The sequence below is a fragment of the Rhea pennata genome, chromosome 6 (assembly GCF_028389875.1).
Source record: "Rhea pennata isolate bPtePen1 chromosome 6, bPtePen1.pri, whole genome shotgun sequence".
NCBI classification, from domain to species: domain Eukaryota; kingdom Metazoa; phylum Chordata; class Aves; order Rheiformes; family Rheidae; genus Rhea; species Rhea pennata.
The window spans coordinates 37,575,740-37,597,338 of record NC_084668.1 but is presented as its reverse complement, the minus strand read 5'-3'; the positions used below and the strand labels follow the sequence as shown (position 1 = coordinate 37,597,338).

The 21,599-nt window shown below is 43.4% G+C and overlaps 1 protein-coding gene across 1 annotated transcript in view; it reads right to left on the bottom strand.

Moving 5' to 3' along the window:
* The window catches only part of CPS1 (carbamoyl-phosphate synthase 1), a 94,152-nt gene that overhangs the window by 26,734 nt on the left and 45,819 nt on the right, over nt 1-21,599 (bottom strand). Inside the window, exons 21-25 of the mRNA XM_062578995.1 lie at nt 18,049-18,167; nt 8,403-8,544; nt 6,468-6,533; nt 5,828-5,891; nt 2,642-2,823 (exon numbers count right to left, since the gene is read on the bottom strand). Coding sequence (XP_062434979.1) covers nt 2,642-2,823; nt 5,828-5,891; nt 6,468-6,533; nt 8,403-8,544; nt 18,049-18,167 — 573 coding nt within the window. The remainder of the gene's footprint in view (nt 1-2,641; nt 2,824-5,827; nt 5,892-6,467; nt 6,534-8,402; nt 8,545-18,048; nt 18,168-21,599) is intronic.

Below are 21,599 nucleotides of genomic sequence, written 5' to 3'. Positions count from 1 at the left end.
GAGGAAGAGGAGGGACAGCTGATTATGTCACCAGGATAGGATCATGCCATGGTGCGAGCAACACTAGTGGGCAAGTTCCAGTTCCCGCAGTTTCACTGGTAAACTTAATATAGCCTAATTTGTCTGATCAGAAGAAGGGGACAAGTCAGTGCACTTGTTTAGCTAAGTTCAGTAGCTGCCTGTGGTTTGATGCTTACCCTAACAAGGTTTAGGGAGCTGATGTACAAACTATCCCTACTGAGGCAAAGGGCTTTGCCCGTGTTTTGCCCATGGTTTTACCTATGCTTTGTCACTGCTCCAGCGCTTTCCAAAGGATTTGCCCCACTGACACTGTTCATTACAACTTGGAAGTCTAATAAGCAAGAAAGTTTAAAAGGGCTGAAATAATGACACTATTCACATGCTTTAAGGTAAGCTGGGAGAGGAGATATTTGCAGAATCAGTGAGAGATCCCTGAATCAGGAGTTCAGTTTTTAGCTTGGTTGTTTCCTTAGAAACCGACTTCCAACCGCTTGACTTCTGCATTTTCTTGAGGAAGGAGTCTGCAGGACATCATCATTTGGCTTGCTCATTTTTAAAGAAACAGCATAGAGCAAATGATCAATTTTGGACCATATTCTGCTGGAGATCCGGGGTCTGTCCCCAGGGCTGCCAGTGGCCTTTTGCGTGACTCTGCAGTCTCTCCATGCCTCAGAGACTCAAATTTCCTCACTTGCAAATTCAGTATAATGACACCATCCCCTGTTGTCATTCTCTAAGAGAAGTGCTCCAAAACAGCTGAGCACACATCCTTCTTCTTGAGATGTACTGCATAGCACAACTTTGGCTGTTTCAACTCAGAGCCTAATGAATTTATCATCATCAGAGCAAACATCAAATCGGTAGCTTTTGCCCCTGAAACAGCATACCAAAACCTTCTGCAAACTCCCTGCATCTCCTTTCTCCCTGTTTTTCACTCCCACCAGCAGACTAAAAGCACACCCAGAAGCATTATCATGCTTCAGCTGATGAGCATGGCTGGCTGAGCCAGCGTAATAACCAGAGCATTCTTCCCCTCCAGCTCTGGGTACCAGAGAAGGCTGCTATTAGACCTTGAAGTCTGCAACATCTCCCAGCACAAGCAAGGCCAGAGTATGGGCTGAAAAACATGACCTCCAACTCACTAAGCATCGCTGTCACAAGCAGCACAACCCAGGCTTCAATATGTACGCATTATTCATCTCACATATTTTTCTTGCCTGATTTGCTAATTACGAGCACTCTGTTTTTAAAATGAGTAGTTGCTCCCTCCTCACCAATCTCTACCTTGTCTTTGATCCTGCAGTAATTAGATGCTGTGTTTCATCAGTGTTGTTTCTCTGACAAAATCTCACACCAATTTCCTCCACGCCCCAAGTTCAGAAGTTCAGTTTTAAGTAAACAAGAGTTCAATGTTACAGATCTGAACCTCATGGAAAATCCTAAAGCATCTGAAAATCATCCTTTAAGACTCCTGTAAGCTGCCAGTCTTTTGGCCTGTTCTAAACCTATGATTTCCACTAAGAGTCCATTTTCATGAAAATTTAATGATGCAAAAAAAGATGAAAAAAATGGGAAAGCATGAAGATGCAATCTGAAAATGATCCCAAAACAGCAAGTGATTTTCTAGAACAAAGTTTAGAGAACAGGACTCCAGTTCTGAGTGGCTTTTTTTGTGGTTCCAAATCTAGAAATGATCAAAATCTGGCCAAGTTATAAAACCATTTTAGAAACTTGCTCACATTCACAAAGGAGCTCATCTCCTGTAAGTGTCACGTACTGAAAGAAGAGCCAAGAAAAATCAAAAGCTTAACATGACCTGGGTTCTGCAAAGTTGCTTCAGCAAGTTATATAGCCAACTCCCACTGAATTTCAATGGAGATGAAGTACTCCCGAGTATCTTTGAGAGTCTCAGCCACCGCACCCAAGAAGAGTGTGTTACCAGATAGAAACCAACATCTCCTATACCAGGACAACTTGTTTCCATCATAAATCTTCTCATCATCAAATCTGCCCGGGATTCCTCTCCATATCCTAGTATGAGAAGCTTGGAGCTCTTGAAAATCCCGGACAGACACATGTAATATCTGGACCAGGAACTGGAACATCTTATGTTTTGATGGTGATTCCAGTGGCCCATTCCCAGCCTGCCTGTTTGCATGCTGGACAATATGCAACACATCCCCACTGCACTGTAAGGCCCAAGACAGCAAGCTCTTAAGTGCTAGTTAGTGTTATGTACCTAAGTTGTTCTACTTGCTTCAGGGGAAGCACTTGTGCTAAAGTCAAGGATATGCTCAAGTGCTGAAGCTCAGGACCACAAGGGCAGAACAATTTGTGCGATAAATGACTGTGCAGCAAATTAAATCTGCTTGTAAATATTGCACAATATGCCATCTTGCAAAATAATTTAATATTTATTTGGCATTCATTATTGAGCAGTCTGCTAGGAACATCAACGATGTGTAAAATGCAACATTGGGATCCAAACCAAACAGCTTTAGCTAGAAAGCTCTTCCCCCGCGCCCCCCCCAGATGCTCTGCCAAAGCAAGCTGGCGACATGAATTTTGAAAAGTTTGGTCTGCTTCATGGCTTTTTGTTGCTGCTACTGCTTGTCTTTACCTCACGTTGGTAGATGTCCAAGATCCTTTCCAATGACAGCTCTTCGAAGTACAGTCTGTCACACTCATCAAAATCCGTGCTCACTGTCTCTGGGTTGCAATTCACCATGATTGTCTTGTTGCCAAGCTGACGTAGCGTGCGGATACTGGAGACAGCACACCAATCAAACTCCACACTGCTGCCTGCCAGGAGACAGAAAAGCAGGCAAAGATAGGAAGGATGGGAGGAAGAAAACACAAACAAATGTTCTTAGCAGAAAGAAAACAGTATTGGTTCCTATCTAATTGTCCTCCCATCTCCCTCTTGCTGCCCATCCAGCTCCTACTGCCTGCTAACCAATGTGGCTACATCTCAAGGGAGGAGGCAAAGAGGGACTCACTTAGGAGTCCAGAAGGTCCCTGTCGATGACAGCTGGGGAATCAGGACTTGGGGGCACACTGCTGGCCACATAGTCTTGTAACCAAATCATTAGGCTAACAGTTAGTAATACTATGAATTTCTATGCTCAAACATCCATGAGGGCTACCCTCAACAGAGAATGATGCGTACTTAAATTTACAGAACATCATTAAATGGTTATGCTTACAAAATCTTGGCCTCATCATGACGCACTCATTACACGACAGATAATTACTAATATCAGTATTTTCACATATAAACGTGTCATAAGATAGGTTAGAAATTCAGACTGTGCTGAACTGCCATCTCCACAACAGCTAGCACTGAGCAGAAGGCTCTCACAGGTCACTCACCAACAGGCACACAGTTTATTTCCCTACGTCTAAAAAGAATGAACCTCATCATTTACCTAGGCCACAGCTAAAACCCCACAAAAAAGCAGGAAACCACATTTGAAACTGAATAGTTCCCAGAAGGGTCAACAGATGTTCATTCAGCCTTCTTCTTACTTCACTTCCAGTATTCAGGCTCTTATACACATATAAAACCTCCAATTTGGGACATGAAGGTCATTCAGTGTCCCCATCTGACTGCTTCGGATGCTACTCAGGGAACAGCAGAACACAGTATATTTCAGCCATCAGTAATGGTTGGGTCCATACAGTGCGAAAGGAAAAGACACTAAACAGCTAGAAATACCAGTAATGACTGATGTGATATAACCAGACACTGCTCCTGCAAAGATAATTACTACATCAATACACACATGTTTTTGAACTCACTTTCAGGTTTTGATCACATTGGATTTTTGTCCACAACAGGCATCGCACAGAGCGTTCTGCTTGTCCATACAGGCAGTGCAATAGTTTATTTATACACCTTTGCCTTTCGGGACTGACTTTCATTGAAAGAAAACCTGATCAGGGTGTCCCTGTCCCAGCACAGGATATCGCCTCATGGTGGGACGGAAGAGCAGCATTGCCTTGAACGTTTGACCAGCAGCCCCAAGGCTGCACTCCGCAATTCAGGTTCTTGAAGAGTCAGAGGTCAAAGGGGTCTCTGAAGATCAAGAGTCACTAACCGTCCAAATTCATATAATGTTTCTACTTGTTATCTTAGTTATCAAGAAGTAATAGGAAAATAAATCAGTTCAATTTGGGTAATTTTCTTTCTATATACAAAGTATAGCATGACCTGTGAAATGACCTCACATTTCCTCAGAAAAAGTTTGTTGTTGTGCAAAAATGCCAATATTATCAACGTTTTCCTGTAATACATTTTCAAATATTTTTGAACAAAATTCTTCATTTCCATTTTTTAAGTTAGAATTCAGTTTTCAAAAAAGCAAAGAAGCTTGGTTAAAAATGGTAACTTCATATTTTAACTTCCATCCAAATCATCTACCTATTTCCGACCTGCCCCCGTTTTGTAAATGTAAATCCACAGGGAACACTAAGTCAATCCCATTGCATTAAGATTATAGTTCTGAAAGCATAGGCAAAAAGCATGCTGCATACTTGCTTTCCAAGAATAACATAAGAAAAAAAAAATCAACCTGGCTACTGCACCTGGAAAACATCTTTTAGATGGTAGTAACTGTTTTCTCTATTAGCAGGCTTTATTTAACTACAATCTTCTCTGAAGATTCATTTAATTACTATCTTCTCTGAAGATTGTCAAGATCTAATCAAAATTATAGAACAGGCAAGACCAAGATCAGACGCATATGCTTAATCCATAGTATCAGTAATTTCAGGTGAACAGTGCATAATGTTTTCATCTGCATTCAATCAAATTATTAAATACCATTGCCATCCTTTCCATGTTCAGTTTCTGCAACTGTCCTATACAGCACATTGACTAGCAGAGGTTTTCACAGAAAATAGCATAATCTTGGAGCGTTCCTCCTGATTTCACTCATCTCAATATTCATATTGGAAACAGAGTTCAAAAAGACATGTCCTACAATCAGCAACAGAAGTGTATCATGTGACCTATCTGTCCAAGCAAAACAAATTAATGCAATTTAAATTTCAGCTATCAAAAACTATCACCACTGCTTGTGAGATGCAGAGCAAAAGTATTTCTGAATAACAAACAGTTTTTTTCTTCTTAATAATTGCAAGCTTATTTGGGAAGGATTCATGAAAAGAAAAAGTCATCATACAAAGAATTCAGCACAATCTGTCTGCCCAATCTTCATAACCATGAGAACACTGCATAATCATTAAAGTGAGCTGAAATAACAGCACACAGAGAAATGTTTATACAGAAGTAGCTGAAGATATACAAATATTAGCATAAACGTATATGCTTACAGTAATAAAACAGATAGCATTTAACAACATAGTCACGAGCTTGCAGTAAACACATTTGACTGAAGATAGTTGTGGCAACAACAAACTTCCATAACAAGGTATCAGATTCTAGTGGCCTTAACACTTGCAAAAAGTAAGACCTTAAAAAAAACAAAAAACAAAAAAAAAAAAAAAAAAAAAAAAAAAAAAAAACCACACACTCTGTGAAAATCACAACAATCACGACTAGGTGACGTGCTGTCCAGTTTCAAGTGAAAAGTAATAATAAAGAGGCTCCTATTTTTCCAGGGCATGAAATGAAGTCCCCAAGCAAGTGTAAAAGACAAACCTTGTGCTAGGAATTGATGGCCTATGTACTGTGCTCTGGAGGGTTTTGGCACCGTATGAGAAGAGGAACAAATGAACCACAAGAATATCCAAGAAGGCTTGAGGGTGCAAGGAGGACAGAGGAGCTGTAAGAAAGATTTACCTATGTGATACGGTCCACAGCCCAACACCATCACTCCACAGTCATCAAATTTTACATCATGTTCCTGAGAAGGGAGGGAGAAAAGTCATTAGGATCTGTACTCAGCAGCAGCTAACTCCATGCTTCTGAGAACAAACAATTTCTGGTGTTCAGCCCACATCCAACAGTCTGATCCTTCAGGGCTTGAGTCTGATCTCATTTACTGCTGTGTAAATCAGGTGCAACTCCACCGGAATTAATGGTGTTGTACCTAAATGAGAAGAGACACAGCACCACTTATTTGACTTGTCTTCCTACTCAAGCAGCCTGAGGAGCTGTGCATTTCCTAAAAAATGAATGTTAGGAAAGGATGATGCACGAGTCCCAGAGGGCTGCATTCCCGGCATCTGATCCGTACACAGAGGACGTAAATGCAATTGATATAGCACAGATCACAGCAATATACAACCTGTTAACACTGAATGCACTGGATCAGTATTTGGGCAAGTGAATCTCCCAGGCCTACCGAAAGGGGATTACACGTAACACTATGAAAAACAACTGCTACAGAGACATCTGCAAGATCTCCAGAAATCACATGACATAGGAGTAAGGAATCAAAACAGACAGCGATGAGACTAGTGTTTTCATACGCACCTACCTGCCCGTTGTACGTGATGTAGAGGTAATTAGTTACTGCAGCATATTCTGCTGACAGCGTGTCGATCTGTAAGAAGGAAGGAGAGAAGGGATTGTGACTTGGCCAATACAAGATTTTTCTTACACATAGTTTGCTCTTTCCACCATCATCCCCTCCCTTTCTGTCTTTTGTTTTCCCACCATTTCTTTCCTCCACAGAGATGACGACCTGAACTGTGATATGCTGGCAGACAGTCTCTTGCATTGCCTGGCCTTTCCCCCAGGCATTCCAGTTCAGTCAGTAGGAGGCTTTACCTTCTCTTTATAAGCTGCAGTTTCAGCTCCACATCCATTTGATAAAACACCTCCACAGCTCAAGATCTTTTTCCATCCGCTCCTCCTTCTTTCTGCCCTCCTCATTCTCTAGTTACTTTGAAAGCATTAATCGCACAGATCTCCATTCCTCCAGGTCTCCTGAATTCCTTAGCTGCACCATCTGGGTTCTTCATGCTATACTCTTGACCCCATCTTAATCCCTCGCTGAATACAAACGCATAGGCAATTATCACTTAATGATAATCTTGAGTAGTAGCAGAGAAAGTACTCTGTATTTATGTTATAATAAATCTCTTGCTTTGATAATTAAATGGCACACAAAGCAAGAGTAGTTTTCAACCACATCTTACATGTACTTATCAGCAACTTTTCTTATGTAATTAGTCACCAGAGAGCCCAGAAGAATAATTTCCCTTCCAGGCTGTTCATAAAGTGTACGTGTCAACTACTTATTGCATGTTACACGTGGTAACTAGTTCATCTAGGTCACTAGCTATTGCTAAAGTTCCCTGAACGATGAGCTGAAACATTTCTACACGGAATACTGAATGGGCAACAATATTAAAGCAGTCCTGTCATGAACATTTACATCCCACAATTTAAGAATCTTTCCACTCTCCAAGTATTTTCACAAATCCCTACTGGATGTCTAAATCCTTGTGAGTAATGAAGAATGTGACCTAACGTCATTAGCACTATGTAAGTCTCTGCTGCTCATTACTGTTGCTATTACTGTGACTTGTACTTCATGGCTCAAAAAGAAACATATGCTTTGGTACCACAAATGCAGGCATAAGTAGAATGACCTTATTAAAGAAACCTTGGCACACAAATCAATTCAATACTGCAGTGCCATATGCAGTTGAAAAAAAACATAGTGCAAGACCAGCCACGTTTCTATAGGCCAGGTGAGGACAGGGAAGGAAAACAGCAGCTGTGGAACAGAAGGAGATCTGGCATCTGAAATCAGGTCTGAGGATACAGATGGGGTCTTTCAGAAACATTCAGTAGTTTGGAGTGGGTTTTTTTCCCCGCCTTTAAGGGCAAAAACAGCTGGTGGCACTTTAATACCAACATCCCTTAAACCGCGGCAACAGAACCCTAGCAAAGCACTTGTGACACTGTCTTGAATACGAGATGAGCTCATTATGCTCGGTGCTATCACAATGAATAGTGAACGAATCATAACAATAGGACATTTCCAATAAAGTACTACCCTGTAAAAAGTTAGTACCAACAGAAAAGACATGCTATGACCTTTTACGGTCACAACATGGTGTGCCAGCATCAGTCTTCTCAAGCTCTTTCTGAAACTAGATAACCATGTCCACCTCAGCCACACACAACATGAACAAGAATGTTTTAAATCCCTCTTCAGGGATGTTCAGCCTACAGGTTCATGTTATTGCACTGAGGACTGCAGTGAAGAATTCAAGGCGAGACGGATGAAATTTTGCTTCCTCTAAAGTCAACATCAAAATTCCCATAGATGGTAACACAGCCAGGGTTTCCACTTCATTTACCTCTACTACTTCTAATGGCATAGAGATCTCCCGTTTCTTGCATCCTTAGAAGCCCCCATGCCACCATCATCATCAAACAGTAATGTTTCTCACAGTACCTGTTTCACCCAAGGCACTATATTCTTCCTCAGTCTCAGCTGACGGCTCTGGACTTCAGTCAGCCCCAGGCATTTCCCAATCTGCCTGTCCGAGAAGCCGATCTGTTTGGCTCTCTTCAGTGTCTCTTCAGGAACAGCTTCGCTGGGTTCAAATACAGAAAACTCTACATAAGGCTTTAGAGTACAAGTCTGAAGACATATGAGTGCTTTTATCTTCCATACCGCATTGAGGGGCTCCTGCTGTAGGAACATGGATGTAAAGGGAAGATGATGGCCCAGCTAAGCCATTCTCATCCAGTATAAAAGAGACCTCTGACGTCTGTCCCATGCAAGCACCTCTTAGGTAAAGCCTAGGCACACTTCTGCCACTGGGATGTGCAGCAGTTTTTTTTTTTTTTTTCATTACATTTCTGAGACTTGAAAGAGTGATTCATGATGGGACCCACCATTTCTCAGGCAGCATTTTCCACCAGGCTAGTATACACTCACCATACCCACAGCATCCATACAGTCATTTACCAACAGGGCCTCTGCAGAGGACGCAGGGTGGTTCTCTCTCGGATTCCGCATGCCTGAAATTCAACTGAATCTCTCTTGCTTTTCTCCTACCATTCTAAATTTTAAAACACAGGCCTCACCAGACTGGGCTGGATCAATAGCACAGGTGCTTGCCCCTCCTGCCTTTCACAGCAGCCACACGCTCCCCACAGAGGTGTGAAAATCCCAGCTTTCTGGGGTGAGCATCGCTGCTCCCTGACCCTGCTGAGCTGGGTGACAACCTGCCTCAAAGCACTACCATTTGTCTCAAACATGCTCCTGTTTCTGTCACTAGGGATGTTCTGTCTAGCTCCAGAAATGGCCAGTCTTTTCAAAAAATATTTGGCTTTAGGAGATACATAGTGGAAACAACCTCCAGAGGCTCATGTGCTCAGGTAGGCATTTCCTTCTCCCTGTCTCAAGAATACTTCTTTTCACATCATTTGTTCTTCTTCTTGCATTATAAAAAAGGGAGAGAAAAAGAGAGAGAGAGAGAGAGAGAGGGAGAGAGAGAGATAGTAAACCTGGGGTACACCTTTTGTCATCTCATATTTATTTGCAATCAGGGCCTCTCAGCACTTGTGTGTGTTCTGGATTTCTTTCTGTTTTTGCTTTTTAGGAGTCCCAGTTTTTGCTCTTTCAAGTCTGGTATTTTCCCCAGCCCTCTCTGCAGCTCAGTGGTTTCTTACCCATTTTGCTTGTGATTTTTTTGTTTTCTTCATCCCCACTTTATTTCCTCCATCACACACCTCTTACTCTCCCATACTATCTTTCATTTTGTTTTGACTCCACATATAACCCTGACAGAGACAGGCAGAAACTAAGCTACCTTTTCTAAGCTTAGTTTTTGCAAAAACATAAAAAGTCTATGTATTTTTATCAGCACTTCTGCTTTTCATCTTCATTGCCAAGAGCATTGTTGCCTGCCCAATAAATCAATATTTTATGAGCAAGCAAGCTCTGAATCAGGAGAAAGGAAATGATTAACAAACAAGCTATTTTCCTAAATCAGAGCTTTTGAATTATGTCCTTTGCTTGATGGTATTTTTAAATAAATAGCATCATGTTATTTGAGTGGAGGGAGAGGGGTAAGGCTGCTTTATTGGAATATGTCAGGAAGCTGAAGCATGAAAGAGTCATTGGATTGGATTTTCCACTCTGGCTTGGATACGGAGCAGCTCCACTGCCCTCCGTGAAGTCAGGCTGGTGCAAGACAGGTGAGAGTCACAGAAACGGCAAACCAGCTATTCTGAGGGCAGAACGGAGGACCAAAAACTTGTGGGTCGAAACCCCAGGGTAGATGGATTTCCCTCCATGACACAATCCATCACATTTTTCCTCTAATGCCGCATCTCTCCCCCCTGCATTACAAGCAAATGATGCTCTAGCTGCCTACAAGAGAGGGGCAGACAGCCTGTGAACATCTGCAGAGGAAACGCTCATCGAAACCACTACGCTCTGAGCTACATGCCATCTGCCAGTAACAGGGTAACCAAACCAGCCCGTTCCTGTCCTTGGGGGACTCCGGCAGGAGTACCACTTACAGGCAGCATCTCCTACCCAACCCCCACCACCTCGTTTTTATTACTTCAACAGCTTCTGCTCTTTGCTAGTACCACAAGGAAACAGTCCTGCCTGATCCAGCAGCTTTGAGTTTCCACATTTTAAACGTGGTTCTAGGTGCAGAAAGACTTCCCAAAATAAGACCTGCTTTGCAGCATCCCAATAGCTACATTAAAGCCTGCTGTTTCCATGCGCTAACTCTTCCACCATAAAACTCCCCTGCTTCTCCAGAGAGAGCCCTTCCGACTTTCTGATTTCAGCTCCAGGGCAGGACTTCCTGTGTGAACTGTGAATACCAGAACCAAAGGCACGCATGAGTGTTTTACAGGAAGAAACAGAGAAAGCAGAACCTGCAGATTCTCTCACAAAACAGATGTTAGCCATCGGCAGCAATTAGAAAGGACACAGTCACATTACACTTCTCTTCCAGATTCCGCGTTACTGAAGTACAAGTGAGCAGACCTAACGACCCCAAGAAAATGACTCTGTTCCAGTGCATTTTTGCTCCCTCTCTCGCCTCACTCCCGTTTCAGAAACACATACAGCTAGCTGTCATTTAATTACCAACAAAGAATATTGCCTTCATTTGTGTCTTGTTTCAACTCCATTCTTTGTACCCTGCTCTAACAACATCTCTCATCATCATTTCCAGCTGCCTGCCTGCACCTCCCCCCCCCCCCCAGCAGGATGGGCAGACAAGAACCAGTGATAATTTTATGACGTGATTCATTTGCCTTGGGCTAGCTGCTTAGGTCAAGTTAGGACACTTATTAATCCACACAGAAAGGTAAGCAATTTTGCACAAGGTAAGCAGAGTGCGAGAACTGAGTACCTGAAGGGGAAATGGTGTGCTCTCCCTTTGCTACTCCCAACGCATCAAGAGTGAAAGATGAGAGATGTTGCTCTCAACATGGATGCCAAGAAAGATGTGGAGGAACCTCTGTTCAGGCAGCATTTAGACAGGTGGAGTTTTCTTATTTCTCACTGCCAGGCAGGCAACTTAATAAGGAGGGAAGGCACCCAGAGCACCACAGGGCAGGAGCGGTTAGAACTGACAGCCCAGTTCTGTGGACCTAAGGATGAGTTTTGTCATTTTACATCATCATAGAAAATCAACACAAGTCAAACACCCACCAGTGCTGCCTGCCAAGCACCTAAGTTCAGGATCTGCCACAAGATGAGAAGTACAGCAGCCCCGGAGGCAGCACTCAGGGATTTGCAGTGACAGCCAGAGAAAGCACATGCAGTGTAAACCAGTGCAACTGCTCCCGTTGCCTTCAGAGGAACCGGATTAGAGCACTGCAAATCCATGCTCTCAGGACCACTGTGGAACTCAGCTCCTTCCCTGGGTGCATTGGACAGATGTCTTTATAACTGGCTAATTTTACTAATAACACTAATTTTTAGCATATATATCCCAATTTCCATCTTAAGAATATAAAGAAACATGCAGAGTGTTGGTAGGGTGAAATACATATAAAAGAGAGTGAAACCAAGACACATTGAGGTTAAAAGGTGATGATTTTTAAGATTCAGCATTAACTGATTCTGGTCCCACGACTTTTGTGCAAAGTTGGCCCTTTAGATTTGCTGTAGACACTAAAGCCAGCAAAAGCAGAATCATGCTGATCTCCAAATTTGAACGTTTGAGTGCAAATGACCCTTCTAAGACTTCTCCACTAATCAAGCACTAAAAAGAGAAGAAGAAAAAATCCTTTGGGGCTATTCCCAAACACATGACCCAGTCCTACATCACTGCCTTCCCACTTTCCCTGGGGCATCACTTACTCTTCATAAATCCAAGCAAAAAATCTTCCACAGAACTAACGGGTTTGTGATCAATTCAGAAACAAAGCAGGATGAAGCGGCCATGATTCCAGACTCCTCTGAAGCACCGTTTCCCAACCACCACTTTGTAAGACACCACTTTTTGTAAGACAAAAGTTTTAGAGCTTCAAAACCAGACAATCAGATTTTTCCCCACTGCCATAATCATTTAATGGCTGTTCACTTCCCCAGAAAGCTACGTTTCCTGCACATGCTGCAGTTGATAAACAACACAAACCTCTCCCAAACCTTGCTTGTGCCTTCTTTGAGCCTTCCAGTGTCAATTTGTTGTTGCTTTTTGTTTAAAAATTCTACTTTGTCATCTTTGAAACTCCATCCACTCATGTTTCCTCTCCAATAATATACGATAGAAGAAAATGGAATAAATTCCCCTTAATGAGAAAATTTTCACCTGGCACAGAGGACCTGGAGAAATCTGTTAAATGACTGGAAGAACACTGGCAGCACTACAATTATCAGGAGAGCCTGCTCGCTTCAGTACAGTCCTCTCTTCCACCCAACCAACTTTCATCTGAGCCACCAGTTCAGGCGCAATACTAATCAAACATGCCAGCAGAAAGGCCCAGCTCTATATGCAAAGCAGCACTCTTCTGCTTGGTTCCCAAATCAGGCCCTGCTTCATGTTAGATGTGCTGTCAAGTTTATGTCCACCCTGCATATTACTTAGGCACATCCTAACAGGCCTTAATCACATGGATCAGAAATATTTGGTGAATTGGGCCAAAAAGCCCGAGCTGGAAGCATTCAGGACACATCTGTTATACTGGATAACATTCCCCCTGTAAGCTCACGGGCCCACTTCTGCAGGACATCTCAGGGGTATCCCAGCAATCGCTCATGCAGCCTGGAAATATCCGTGGGACTTGGGAAGGTGAGCCATCACCAGCTCAGCTCAGTCCACCAGCAGGGACTCTGGGCTCGGCTCTTCCTGAATATGGAGGGGGTGGCTTTAAACCCACATTAAAGTTTGACCGTTGCCAGTAAAATGTACAGAAGCAAGCAGTGCTGGAGCCAAAAAAGCCAAAAATCCTAACGAACCCTGAGAGCTCTCCCCTTCTCAGGGGAGTCATGGAGCATTTCACAAGCCTGCTTTCTTTTAGGCTGGATTATGTGCAAAGGCAATTCTGCCTCTCTTCCTCACCAACCCCTCTCTACTTCAAGGCTCCTACTGGCTTCCTTAATTGCTCCTGACGTTTCACAAGATTTTGAACATGCTACAATTAAAATAATGAGATCAGTGTATAAATTTTCTCCCTGCATCTCTTCTCAAGGAGGCAGATTGTTATCAAATTTCCCCTCCTGAGAAGCTCATGAGATGACTGACAAAAAGCTGTCTAAGGAGCACTTAGGGAAGCAGGAGCTCTAAACCAAGACATCTTGCTCACTGAACAACTATCATTCTAGTGCTCTGCATCTTCAACTGTCAGGTCCATAGGCCAATAAATTTCATCATAGAAATCTTAAGTAACTTGAACCTCACACTGCTTCCTAAAATCTAAACGACTCATGCCTAGAATTAAGTGATGTGCTGAAACAGCAGCAGCTCAAGCAAAAACATAGCCAAGAAACAGGTCATGGATGCTATTTTCTACACTGACAAAGGACCATTTGAAGTCTCTGCAGAAATACCACGATATGGATATCCAGTGTGTGGAATTCTGGAAGCAGAGATGCCCCCATGGCTTTTAAGGGCATACCTGTATATCATGTGTATCAAGGGGAAAAAAATGCAGTGAAGTTCTACAAATATACAGACACTTTGAAGGAAAACATAGCTTTGAAATTACCACCAATGCCTCTTTAAGACAATGTATCTTAAGTTAGATCCAAACAAAGCACAAACAACAGCTCTGGTATACAACTGCTTATATTATATTCTCCTCTCACGTGCTGAATCCCTAACTGGTTTCCAAGTCTTCCTTGCTCTCCAGTTCATTCAGAAGACACATGTAATCTTCCCAAATTGTTAGAAGCGAGTACAACAAATACGTCAGCGCCGGCTCCTCAAACAGTATAAATCAGCGCAACCTTATTTAGCATTGCTGGAGCTACTCTGCTTTATATCCACGCAAGATCTGACCTATGCTTTCTGCCCTGCCCCTGAAGTATACAAGTCAGCAGAAAACCCGCTTTTGAAGAGAGTGGGTATGCAACATCCACTTTGGAGAAACATAGTTTATTGATGGCCTGCCTGATCTTTCCTCCCTGCTTTGTTTCCCAGGTCACCCGCTGGAGCCAGGCTTTAATTCCAGCACCTGTACTTTTGTGGATACTCCGCTACAGTAATGTTTTGAAACCAAGGCATGCTTCCAGCAAGCTGCTTTCAAAGCACACCTTTCACAGATCCAAGGACGATAGCTTAGAAAAGGAATTCACAAATGAACAACTTCATCCACAGGCTGCTGAGCAGAGCACTTAGCTACAAATGCTGGGCTAAAGTGGGTCTGCACCCTCCACCCCACCGTGCTTTTCCCACTGTCAAACTGTTTCTCCTTAGAAGCCACAAGATTGAATTCAGGACTGCGCCTACCTCTTTTATGCAAACCACCAGCGATGAGGAGTTTCAGGGGTACATTCTCTGCTCAAAGCCCTTATGTATCTCACTTTCATTCATCTTTACAGCTTCTACCAAAGCTGAAATGCTTCTCTTTGGCAACATACTCACTATTCTGCAAATTGCAAGATGGCCCAGTCTTCTCCGAAATGAACTTACTCAGATTTACCCAACAGAGAACTTGGCCCAATCACTCTTCCTTCTCTTCCATCCCTACTAGCTCCCAAGTAATACCAAATACAATTATTTCCACGTTCAATTGCTGCAAAGGCACCCAAGTGGCTTAGGAGCACAAGTCCTATTGACTTTCAATAGGGCTTCTGTCTTTTTGTCATTTGTGCATAAGAGGCTATTTCACCACAGCTGCCTACCTTTGCATCTACAAATGGTGTTATCTGCCATACACTTTCTGCACACAGCCACAGTTCTCAGGGAACACAGAAGAGGCTTTACCTTGCACCACAGACACCCAAGTGTCTTGAGAGTGTCTTGATGCCCCAGCTGCTACTTCCAAATTTAGGCTTTAGTTGTGGGCTTGGGGATTAAAATGCTATTGGATCCTATGGATCGGCTACATAACCCCGTACTTCAGGCCACATCTCCCTCCTGTCTCAGCCAGCTGGACATGGTCTGCTTGAACTCCTTTCTCCTTCACAAGCTGTCAGGGCGATGAAGTGTGAGGTTACTCCAGGGCCCTCCCCCTCAGTTTTCTATCACAAGATACATGATGCCAAACCTAGAGGAAGAAGGTCTCCCACTCTACTGTTTCTGTAGCTGGTTGGTTTTGCCCACACACCAACAGGAAGGGACAAATATTTATAGGTTATAAAGATTTCATCCCATAACTTTATCCCATGCAACCTTTCACACATGGAAACAGCTCCTCTGTGTAAATTTGTGAGGTGTCGTGCTCAACTAAGTCTCTCCAGGTAGGTCTGGGGTCTCCCTGTGCCTCTGATCCCTCCCTCTCCGTCTGCCTGTTGTAGCCATTTGCTCTGTCTCTGAACTTCTTCATGGAAGAGACCATCACTTTGCTACAAGGTTCTGCAACAGATCAACAGAACCTAAATCAAGAACTCTCAGCAGAGCTGCAACTCCAACTGCATCCCAAGCCTTGCTGCAAAGGCCCCCAAATTCCATCAGGAGATGGAAAGAAAGGGATGAATTTGACCTATTTGAAAGTGAGCTTGTAGCCAACCACAGTGCATGGAAACCAGGCAAATGCTTTTGGTTACAGTAACTATATTTCAACAACAAAGATTTAATGCAATGACTATGTCACAGCCCATTCTTTTCAATTGGAAATAATCCCGCAGCACAGGTAAAACTCATGCCGGGCATGCTGGGGACTAGGAACAGCTGGCTGCAGGAAGAGCACACATGTGCCAAGTCTCATTTGCATCACTCAATTAGCTTTCCCTTGGGCACTGTGGAGATGTGTTTCCTGATGTGGCTCACTGGACTAGTCTCTTAGTTCAGGTCAGAAGTGCCTTCCTGCGGCCCTTTGTCTTCATGCCAACACGCCTGCAACATAATGCATCCGGACAGGCCTTCCCCTCCTTCCAGGGCAGGTTACACTCCCACCTTCCCAGGCTGTGAGCTAAAATAGTCTCCCCTTGGGAAGGTGTGAGTAAGGATACCAGAGTGCAAATCTGCACTGAGCAGTGAATGCGGCCAGGTAAATCACACCACCAGCAATCTTAGTTGAGCTGCATGAATCCACTTGCATCCGTGTACTGCATCCCTTGCATGATACAAACGCAAGGCTGGACACTGCGAAGGGGTTTCCTGCAGCAGGCAGGCTATACAGTCTGTTACTTACTCATCATAAGGATGAAAAATAATGTGAGATAGTACTAGTTACTAGTCACATTGCTAATAGTATTACTGCTTGCCACCTGTAGTGGAGAAGGGGATAGCAACCTCAGTGATACAGGACAGTTCAGCACAATTAGCCTCAGTGGATTGAAGCTAGATTTATACCAGTTGAGGATATGACCACGCTATGAGGTCCCCAGTGTATCATTCCAGAATGTGCCATCCAACAATGAGGAAATCAAATTGATTCTGGGTATTTTTTTTCATCCTCAGGAGCTACATATATATGTATTTAAGGCATCCAAGAGGGCAAAAATTTGTGCAGCTGAACAGATTTCTGTAAATAACCAAGCTACTCCTCCTCTTTAACATCTCCCCCCACATTTATTTTTGTTTAGCTCTCAATCCAGCTTGTTCCAGGGGGCAAGGGAGACCAAGAACTGCTCAATTAAAACCGTGCAGCTGGTCAAAGAAACAGAAATCACAGCAGAGGAACTAACTAGCACCTTCGTGATGCCCTAGCTACTGTGCATTTCCAGTGCCATCATGTGGTAAAACACAGTTAACACAGTGGATATCCAAAGCAGCAAAGTAAGCCAACAAGCAGCGAATAACTCAGCAAGGAGGTTCTCCCGACCTCGTAAACCATGAAGGGAAAGCTCAAGTCAGCAAGAGGCTGGAACTGAAATACAGCCAAGCACTTTAATTTACTGCTATCTTTTCTGCTTAGTTTTATATGGTCATTTTTCTTAAAGAAAGCAGAAGATTTATATTTAAATATGTCTGGAATTATAGGTGTTTGAAAGTGAAGTACAAAAGCAACACATGGTGCATTACCACAGCAAGGCAGAAAAGCTTAAAAATCAATCAGCCAGGCCAAAAAATGCACTATATTTGACCCTCAGGTGTAATAAGTCAGGACAAGTCCTGTGTTTGAAGGCTTCCTCTGTCCTAGGTATACGCATGCAGTCTGCTGTTACTAGTCACAGGGCATTCATGTTCCCAGTCCTAGCCTCAAAGATAGAGCAAGAATTTTGCAAAATAAACTAGCATTTCCATAATCTCTCTGAGCAGCCAAGATGCTTAAACAGCCAAAGAAGTGCTTTTCCCAAGAAGAGTGTTCTCAGACACTTCCTCTGGGAATGGACCAGGGTTGAAGACAACATGTGTACACTCAGCACTGAGGTAAGCTCTTCAGCACTTACTGTACCTGTGCTCAGTGCCCACCACAGTGTTTCCCAGCAGAAAGATTCCCAGAGGACCACTGTGTTCAAAGAGAAAGTTTGGGATTTGGTTTCTGTTGTTTGTGGGTTTTTTTTTCCTTACCTACTCACTTCCTTCAAGATCTTCTCCATGTTCACAATACTGCGCATCTTATAGAGGAACCACTTGTCAATGGCTGTGAGTTTGTGAATGTCATCCACAGGGACTTCGTTATGCAAGGCCTGCCAAAAGGAGGAAAACACCAACCAGATGCTTTAATACATGTTTCAAAAATACAAAGCTAGTTGCAAATAGATAGCCCTGACTGTATAATACAAAGACGTAAGAACTAGCCTAGGTCATACCGGACAAACACAAGATTCAACTACCCCAGTCTATCATGTCTCCCACAGAGACCAAAACTGTGTACCTCCAGCAGAAGGTATGGAGAGACCAGCCAGGTCCCAGCTCATTCCCACACATGCTTCTTTAAAAAAAAGCTGCTTGAGTGAGACAGAATTTGCATTTCACAGAGCCATCAGCCTGATGGCAGCAAGGCCTACTAGTAGGTAAATATCTCCCGTAACTACATACTGACAGGCATATTCAGCCTGCTATGCTGACTCCTCCATCCGCATCCATTATTGCTAAGGTTCCCTAAATCTCAGTCTTAATGTCAACCTCCTAGTTACAAAGGTTAAACAAGAGGGTCCAGGTTCTCTACTCTGCTTTGGAGCAAAGAAACTCTTTACTTTGGAGCAAAAATCTTGATTTACCCTTTAAAACAAGGCTGAATCAAAATATGTGGCCTTAAAATATCTCTGAAAGGAGAGCCCAATCCCAGGCAACACTTTGCAGTTACAGCATAAATCTGGCTTCTCTTCCTGTATCTCAAGTTAATATCAACACCATTCAAATTCCCCTGTATTATCTTATTGAGGCTGTTTTTTTGTTTTGTTTTGGTTTCTTTTCTTTTTTTTTTTTTTTTTTTTTTTTTTTTTTTTTTTAATCAGAACTATTTGCTGTCACGGAGTAAAAAGCAACTCCATAGAGCTATTCATCAAAATACAATGTTGTACAGAACACAACAGCATTAAAAAAATCTCTGCAAGTGCCCCAACATGATGCAGTTGTATCTTTTATCACCACACTGAAATTAAAATACTTCTCACCAGTGGTTGTATTGTTACAACTCTCCTGATAAAACAACCACAATCAACCGTAATGATAATACCAGCACGGTATCTTTGCTGAGCTGAAGTAATCAACCTCATTAATTTGTTACTGCACTTAATTGTTTTCTTGCAGGGCAACCTCCCTGGAACGAAGCCAGCGTAATGCCACTGCTGAAAGCCAGCGTTAATCCAGGAATGAGCTTAGCCCGCTGCACACTGGCATTATTCCTCCGAGTTATCAGTCTGCGGACGCAATGTTGCATTGTCACCGTGTGCTCCAGCCCTGTGATATGGAGAGTTTATACCAGCTGAGACACATACACAGGTCACTTCAGTGCTGTGCCCCCAGAAGGCACCAGCCACATCAGGGATGTACAGCAGCTCTCTCATCCGGTATTGCAAACACTGAGCGCACCTCAAAGCAATTTCTACTTTTTCCAAAGGATTTCCAGGCTGCTGCTGCCGAGGCCTTCTTCTCACAATGAGTCTCTGGCCTGGAGAGGAAGTAAGCTGCTGACCAAACATACGGCCTCTTCACAAACAGAGGAAACAGCAGTGAAAGTCTCTAATGCACATTTTGTTCATTTAGAGGGAACCAGTCATTTACTGCACCTTCAGCACGGACCCCACAGGCCTACAACTCTTCCAGACACTGGCAACATGAAGTTCGGGACTGCCACAGCAATCCCATGAGTAGTGGCACTAAAAAGGCTGAGGTTTTCTATAGATGTGTGTATGCACTGAGAATTTCAATTGAAGCTTTTCTTACCACTGGATACAATATCAGTATAATTCATAAGAGGGCTCTCCCATCTCAGTTCTTCAGTGCTCAGAAGGTGAGGTCACATGCAATGTTAGTGGAGACATGAACAGCTCTCTCTTCTACCCATCTATACTCAAAAGAGATGTACAAACTTGCACATCTTTAGGATCTCCAACCATCAGTCTCTCTCAAACACGTGCGCACGCGCGCGCGCGCACACACACACACACACACACACAGAGGTAGCATGGCCACATACACGTAGTCTACTTAGGACACTTTGAAAGTCCTAGGGAATTTCATGGAAATCGGAGAAGACAAATGCCCACCCCTCCCTTCACTGGAGGTGGGGAAGAGAATCTAAATCAACTTCATCCCTTGTGGCAGAAATCTGGAGACTAGAAGAAGAGAATGCATTTGCAGATAGCTGCTGCTCCCAAACTACCATGCCTATAAGTGTAAATCACTTTTCCAGGCAGAAAATCTCTGTAGGATTTGATCAGGAGATCACTCTGAGAATGCTTTACCACATTCAAATCTACATGAAAGTCTATAGCAAAAAAAAAAAAAAAAAAAAAAAAAAAAAAGCAGCAGCAGTAGCAAGGAAGAAGGGAACCGGAACGGGTTTGGGGGCGGGGGGCACACAAAAAGATAAAGCCTTTTAGCAGGACAGAACGACTTCAGAGCCCTGCTCACCTGCATGCAACCATCCCTCCGTTAGACACTGTGGCCTCAGGCTGCGAGGCCAAGGGTTTGCAGGACTGCCTCCACACCATGTGTCGGGCACAGGCCTGGTCTCCAGGATGAGCAGTGTTGGTTCTAGGGCCAGCACTCTTGTTCTTTCCTGTGCCTGTTCCTTACCAAAGGAAGTATCTAGCTGATTGCAGATGGGAGCTCAAGAGCAAACTAACATGTCTACGTGGACAACGAGGAAATCAAGGCCCTGGTGTGAAACAGAGTCGATCAAGTCCACAGCATAAATCTACCGACATCAGCTATACACAATCCCTCAAAGGACCCAGAAAAGATGTAATATAACCAGAACAGCCCTGTTCATTAGGCAAACATATCTCTTGGTAGCACCTGGGTCACTCTTCATCAAGGAACTAGTCATATTTATTTCAGCCCCTCTCCTACTGCCTCCTTTCACACACAACAGGGAGTCCCATTACAACAGCAATAGCTCTGAAAGGGAGTCAAACTCTCTTTTCAGCTGAAGCGTTACTGTTTTCATCATCCAGCAGAAAAAGGAGAGCGAAAAAAGTACAACGCCTTGAAAGCTGGGTAATGGGGGCTGGGGTGGTAGTGGGGAATAAGATGTGCAATGAAGCTTCATCTTGTTTTAAACAAAAGCCCAGGGCTAACAGGGACTAGCTGCTGGTTTTTAAATGTCAGCAAGCTGGATAGGGATTTCCAGGCAGGCTGTCCCAGCTGCCTAAGATACCTCTTCCCAATATTGCCAAAGCCAGAACAGCAGGGCTTGCCTCAGTTATTAATGGGGATGAATTAGTGCGCAGTATCAGACAAAGGCAGCTCTTTTTAGGGAGGGATTAAGAGCTTGATCTTCCTTTTTTCAAACAACTTCCAGTGAAAATGCCAACAGCTGTGAACACTCAGAGTGTTAAATGGGGCCAAAACTCACCTTCACCTCCTCAGACCTCCTCTGCTAACATGGGGCTAAGACTAACCTTTAGAGAAGCCCTCTGAGCCCCTAAGAGGAGTTGAGCAAGATTTCT